We start from the raw sequence: 7500 nt of genomic DNA, 5'->3' as shown, positions 1-7500 counted from the left end.
TATTGTGTTCATATTCCTGTTGTGCATTGTGTTCATATTCCTGTTGTGTATTGTGTTCATATTCCTGTTGTGTATTGTGTTCATATTCCTGTTGTGTATTGTGTTCATATTCCTGTTGTGCATCGTGTTCATATTCCTGTTGTGCATCGTGTTCATATTCCTGTTGTGTATTGTGTTCATATTCCTGTTGTGTATTGTGTTCATATTCCTGTTGTGTATTGTGTTCATATTCCTGTTGTGTATTGTGTTCATATTCCTGTTGTGTATTGTGTTCATATTCCTGTTGTGTATTGTGTTCATATTCCTGTTGTGTATTCAGTCAGATTAAGATCAGAATAAATATTATAGAATGTGTGTCTGTGTGTGTGTGTGTGTGTGTGGATGTGTGTGTGTGTGTGTGTGTGCATGTGTGTGTGCATGTGTGTGTGTGTGTGCGTGTGTGTGTCTGTGTGCATGTGTGTAGGTGTGTGTGTGTGTGTGTGTGTGTGTGTGTGTGAGTGCATGTGTTTGTACGTGTGTGTGTGTGTGTGTAGTTGTGTTCATGTGTGTGTAGGTGTGTGTGTATGTCTGTGTGCATTTGTTTGTTTGTGTGTGTGTGTTCATGTGTGTGTGTGTTCATGTGTGTGTGTGTGTATGTCTGTCTGTGTGTGTTCATGTGTGTGTGTGTGTGTGTGTGTGTGTGTGTGTGTGTGTGTGTGTGTGTGTTCATGTGTGTGTGTGTGTGTGTGTGTGTGTGTGTGTGTGTGTGTGTGTTCATGTGTGTGTGTGTGTGTGTGTGTGTGTGTGTGTGTGTGTGTGTGTGTGTAGTTGTGTTCATGTGTGTGTAGGTGTGTGTGTATGTCTGTGTGCATTTGTTTGTTTGTGTGTGTGTGTTCATGTGTGTGTGTGTTCATGTGTGTGTGTGTGTATGTCTGTCTGTGTGTGTTCATGTGTGTGTGTGTGTGTGTGTGTGTGTGTGTTCATGTGTGTGTGTGTGTGTGTGTGTGTGTGTGTGTGTGTGTGTACTCACACAGTAGGGATGTATTCTCCAGGGAAAGCGTTGGTCGTGTAGCTGATGAGGAGACATGTTTTTCCCACCGCTCTGTAAGTAAAATCACACACATGACGTCATCAAATAGAATACACTCATTTTAATAGAGAACTATATTTAAAATAGGATGTGAGAAATCAGTCCTAAGTTTTTCGGGGGGTTTATTTCTTGAGTGACATTAATACTGTGAAGTTTATTCTTCGTAGTATTAATGTCCCGTTGCCACGGCTACAGCGTGACATTAATACTGTGAAGTTTATTCTTCACAGTATTAATGTCCCTTTGCCACGGCTACAGCGTGACATTAATACTGTGAAGTTTATTCTTCACAGTATTAATGTCCCGTTGCCACGGCTACAGCGTGACATGGATACTGTGAAGTTTATTCTTCGTAGTATTAATGTCCCGTTGCCACGGCTACAGCGTGACATGGATACTGTGTATTAATGTCCCGTTGCCACGGCTACAGCGTGACATTAAGTGAAGTTTATTCTTCGGAACGAGTCTCAACTGGTCGTCTGCTTCAGTTCAGATTCAATAATAACTCAGAATTCACGGCCTCGGGGGGCAAAGTTAAATACCATCATTAATTGTGATATGAATATTAGTACTTGTTATTTTTAGTGTGTGTAAATAAATGTATTAACTCAAGTACTGTACTTAAGTCATGTACACCTTTGAAGTATTTCTACTTCTACTCTAATACTACTACTTCACGGAGGTACATATTGTACTTTTTACTCTTTTTGTGTTTTACAGGATCAGATTAATGATTGATAATTCATGATTAATAATCTGTTTTTATAGATTAACTCAAATGAGCTCCACACATTTATGCATCAATAATTACAGTACACTGATATAATATATAATATATAATATATATATATATAATGGGTACTTTTGCTTTTGGTACTTTAATAGAATGTTTAACCTATATGCAATAATTATGCAAATTAGATAGCGACTCATTTGAGTATTAAACATCAGAAAGCTTCATACTGATATCTTATATATTAGTTTGAAGTGAATCCCCTTAAAGAGACACACACAGCTCGACCTTGAAAGGTGTAGAACGCTCTTCGGTTCTTGAGGACGGTGTAAAAAAGGTCTCAAGAGGAACCTTTGACTCACATGTTTACATGTACATGACGTGTGTGTTATGGTCACTCCCGTTCATAACGTGAGTCCACGAACCCAAAATCACGATGCAGTTTCCATGCGCTTGAACGCCTCTTCACAGCCTTTTTGAGCACAAAGAAATAAAATAAATACGATTTCTGTCTCGATATTTAGATTGTTTTGTTTTTGATTGAAGTGATATTATGACCTTGAGAAGTAAAGTCATAAAAAGATTAAAACAGGTGCATCAAAAGTGAATTAAAGATTTGGTGACACTAAAATATAAATATAAATTCTCTGATCACATGAGGTGACTTTATGTGAGAGAAGAGCTGAAGATTCAGACGTGGTCTGTAGGGGGAGGATCGACCTTCAGGGGGAACGCCGGGGTCAGAGGTCAGTTAGAGGAGAGACACTCCGCTGGCTTAGGGTTTAAGGGCTCAAGGCTTTAAGGGTTCATGGTTCTAAGGGTTCAAGGCTTTAAGGTTTTAAGGGTTTAAGGGCTTTAAGGGTTCATGGTTCTAAGGGTTCAAGGCTTTAAGGTTTTAAGGGTTCATGGTTCTAAGGGTTCAAGGCTTTAAGGGTTCATGGTTCTAAGGGTTCAAGGCTTTAAGGTTTTAAGGGTTTAAGGGCTTTAAGGGTTCATGGTTCTAAGGGTTCAAGGCTTTAAGGTTTTAAGGCTTTAAGGGTTTAAGGTTTCATGGCTTTAAGGGTTCATGGCTTTAAGGTTTTTATGCTTTAAGGGTTCATGGCTTTAAGGGTTTAAGGTGTTAAGGGTTTAAGGGTTCATGGCTTTAAGGGTTCATGGCTTTAAGGCTTTAAGGGTTTACGGTTTTAAGGGTTTAATGGTTCATGGCTTTAAGGCTTTAAGGCTTTAAGGAAAGTGTTTTGTCTGAATGTAGAAGTTTGAGTCAAAAGGAACTGAAACTGTTACAGAAGTTATGACTGAAAACAGGAACCAGAATATGAAACACCTCCACCGTGTCTTCTAAATGCAGTGACAAAGCCCCCCCCCCCCCCCCCCCCCCCCCCCCCCAAGCTTTGATGTTTACTACTTTAGTGTTTTACCCTGAAACAAATCACCTTCTTGAACCTCTTAAAACTCACTTTTTTAAATCTGCTTTTAACGTGTGATGCTGGTTCAGTTTGTTGTTGTTGTTGTTGTTGTTGTTGTTGTTAATGTTGTTGTTGATGTCGTTGTTTCTTACTGGTATGATGTCGTCTCTCTTGTTTAAATTGTTGTTGCTTCTATTGTTTATTTTTATAATGTCAAGTTCCTAAATAAAATGTAGTATTATTATTTTTTAAATATGTTAAAGGCTGCTGACATCACAAAGAGGAACTGGGATTTTATAGAATACACAGAATGTAATAAAAACTGTAATATAACAATATAATAAACAAAACAATTACCGGTACATTTAGTAAGAATGGAGATTATTTGCAGGATTACCATCTTAAAAATCTTTATTGTAAAGAACATGAATATATATATATTATATATATATATATATATATATATATATATATATTATCTTATCTTATCTAGAAAGGGAACTCTTCCTTTCTGCTCCACTACGTCAGCCTTCATTTGCATATCGACTTTATCCAAAAGTAGTTTAGTTTGAGTGACAGTGGGAGGAGTTAACCGACGACAGGTGACTCGAAGTAAAAAGAGCCTCCGGTGGCGGGCCGAGGGAAGACACTCGTGCACTACGGTCATAAACTGTGTTTCATGAGGTCTAACGTGCACTCAATGTGCACGTTAGACCTCAAGCTGCCATTGGACCAACCAGCTGTTGGAGCGGTCCATCTATCCAACAGGCCGACGCCTTAATGAGGCCGTAAATCTCTTGTGTGCACACTTCCTCTCCAACCTGAGCCCAACTTCCTCTCTCTCTCTCTGTCTCTCTTTAATTCTCGTTTATTTTAACGTCTGGTCATGTGACACCTGAAGCAGACCTGCCGGGTTTCTCTTGAGCCTCAAACTCAAACTGCTGAGTGACGTGTGCAGAGGATGTAGCATGATGCTACGCTAGCTCGCGGCAGGAACGAGTCACATTGCAGCTGCAGCTTCGACTGGCGGCTTGTCGTGTTTCAGAGGATTCTGGAGCATTAAACGAGTAGTAAACCCCTCCTGAAGCGGGCCGGCTGTTCGATGCTCTCACCAGCGGAGCTGCCGCCGCGTGGCGTTCAGTGCAGCACACAGATGCTGTGATTAATGTGACGACTTTCATCCTCATACAGATCGTATCAAACCCGACGTTACCGTTTGGTTTCCCTTTAAAACATCACAGAAACACGTCTCAAATGTACGGTCTTTTCAAAATAAAATCACCAACATCACAGGAGTCTTTAGGTTTAGGAAACCAAACGGAACGAAGAAAAATACGGTTATTTAGTTTACCTGTCAGTTTACATGGTAGTCTACTTATTCATCTACATGTTAGTCTACATGTTAGTTTACATGTTAGTCTACATGTTAGTCTACATGTTAGTCTACATGTTAGTCCACATGTTAGTCTACATGTTAGTTTACATGTTAGTCTACATATTCATCTACATGTTAGTCTACATGTTGGTTTCCATGTTAGTCTACATGTTCGTCTACATGTTAGTTTACATGTTAGTCTACATATTCATCTACATGTTAGTCTACATGTTGGTTTCCATGTTAGTCTACATGTTAGTCTACATGTTCGTCTACATGTTAGTTTACATGTTAGTCTACATATTCATCTACATGTTAGTCTACATGTTAGTTTACATGTTAGTCTACATGTTAGGCTACATGTTAGTCCACATGTTAGTCTACATGTTAGTTTACATGTTAGTCTACATATTCATCTACATGTTAGTCTACATGTTGGTTTCCATGTTAGTCTACATGTTAGTCTACATGTTCGTCTACATGTTAGTTTACATGTTAGTCTACATATTCATCTACATGTTAGTCTACATGTTGGTTTCCATGTTAGTCTACATGTTAGTCTACATGTTAGTCTACATGTTAGTCTACATGTTAGTTTACATGTTAGTCTACATATTCATCTACATGTTAGTCTACATGTTGGTTTCCATGTTAGTCTACATGTTAGTTTACATGTTAGTCTACATATTCATCTACATGTTAGTCTACATGTTGGTTTCCATGTTAGTCTACATGTTAGTCTACATGTTAGTCTACATGTTCGTCTACATGTTAGTCTACATATTCATCTACATGTTAGTCTACATGTTGGTTTCCATGTTAGTCTACATGTTAGTCTACATGTTCATCTACATGTTAGTTTACATGTTAGTCTACATATTCATCTACATGTTAGTTTACATGTTAGTCCACATGTTAGTCTACATGTTGGTTTCCATGTTAGTCTACATGTTGGTTTCCATGTTAGTCTACATGTTAGTCTACATGTTAGTCTACATGTTAGTCTACATGTTCGTCTACATGTTGGTTTCCATGTTAGTCTACATGTTAGTCTACATGTTAGGTTACAAGTTAGTCGACATGTTCGTCTACATGTTAGTCTACATGTTCGTCTACATGTTAGTCTACATGTTCGTCTACATGTTAGTTTCCATGTTAGTCTACATGTTGGTTTCTATGTTCGTCTACATGTTAGTTTACATGTTAGTCTACATATTCATCTACATGTTAGTCTACATGTTAGTTTACATGTTAGTCCACATGTTAGTCTACATGTTGGTTTCCATGTTAGTCTACATGTTAGTCTACATGTTAGTCTACATGTTAGTCTACATGTTCGTCTACATGTTGGTTTCCATGTTAGTCTACATGTTAGTCTACATGTTAGTCTACATGTTAGTCTACATGTTCGTCTACATGTTGGTTTCCATGTTAGTCTACATGTTAGTCTACATGTTAGGTTACAAGTTAGTCGACATGTTCGTCTACATGTTAGTCTACATGTTAGTCCACATGTTAGTCTACATGTTGGTTTCCATGTTAGTCTACATGTTAGTCTACATGTTAGTCTACATGTTAGTCTACATGTTAGTCTACATGTTAGTCTACATGTTGGTTTCCATGTTAGTCTACATGTTAGTCTACATGTTAGGTTACAAGTTAGTCGACATGTTCGTCTACATGTTAGTCTACATGTTCGTCTACATGTTAGTCTACATGTTCGTCTACATGTTAGTTTCCATGTTAGTCTACATGTTGGTTTCTATGTTCGTCTACATGTTAGTCTACATGTTAGTCTACTGATATAACGACATAACCACTCTTACCTACACACACATGAACACACACACACACAAACACACATGAACACACACACATGAACACACACACACACATTAACACACACACACACACACATGAACACACACACAGACAGACATACACACACACACACATGAACACACTCACACACACACATGAACACGCACAGACAGACACACACACACATGAACACACACACATGAACACACACACACACAAACACACACACACACACACACATGAACACACACACACACACACACATGAACACACACACACGAACACACATGAACACACACACACACACACATTAACACACACACACACACATGAACACACACACACGAACACACATGAACACACACACACACACACATTAACACACACACACACACATGAACACACACACAGACAGACATACACACACACACACATGAACACACACACACACATGAACACATTCACACACACACATGAACACGCACAGACAGACACACACACACATGAACACACACACATGAACACACACACACACGAACACACACACACACACACACATGAACACACACACACACACACACATGAACACACACAGACAGACACACACACACATGAACACACTCACACACACACACACATGAACACACACACACACACACATGAACACACTCACACACACATGAACACACACACATGAACACACACACACACACATGAACACAATCAGTTGCTCTTCTTGAATATTATGTAACTTTGACAGTTTCTTCACCGTGGAAACTTCAAAATAAAAGCGCGTCTTCAAAGATACGAATCAACGCGCTCATCAGGAAGTGTAACCTGTGAGCGTCTCAGTCTCTTGCAGCCCCCCCCCCCCTCCCCCCCCCCCCCTGACAGCCCTCCTCGCCACACCTTCCAGAAGAAGCTCCTCTGATGTGGCAGACGACACTTTGTCTAAACTTGTTCAGCGAGCGCGTCGAAGCCTTCAGACTGCATTCTTTTCTCAGACTTAAAAACTTTCATCTTTAAACATTCAAATCTCGTCTTTTCTCGTCCACTTATTACTCTTTTTTTTCTTAAAGCACTCTTTTCTCTCACT

General features: G+C 39.2%; 1 protein-coding gene across 1 annotated transcript in view; it reads right to left on the bottom strand.

Annotated features, from left to right (window-relative positions):
- Positions 1-7500, bottom strand: part of rac2 (Rac family small GTPase 2) — a 15406-nt gene that overhangs the window by 7513 nt on the left and 393 nt on the right. Inside the window, exon 2 of the mRNA XM_034532978.1 lies at positions 1010-1081. Within this exon, the coding sequence (XP_034388869.1) occupies positions 1010-1081 (72 nt within the window). The remainder of the gene's footprint in view (positions 1-1009; positions 1082-7500) is intronic.

This window comes from Cyclopterus lumpus, chromosome 1, assembly GCF_009769545.1.
Source record: "Cyclopterus lumpus isolate fCycLum1 chromosome 1, fCycLum1.pri, whole genome shotgun sequence".
Lineage (NCBI taxonomy): Eukaryota > Metazoa > Chordata > Actinopteri > Perciformes > Cyclopteridae > Cyclopterus > Cyclopterus lumpus.
This window is presented reverse-complemented; position numbering and strand designations above follow the sequence as displayed.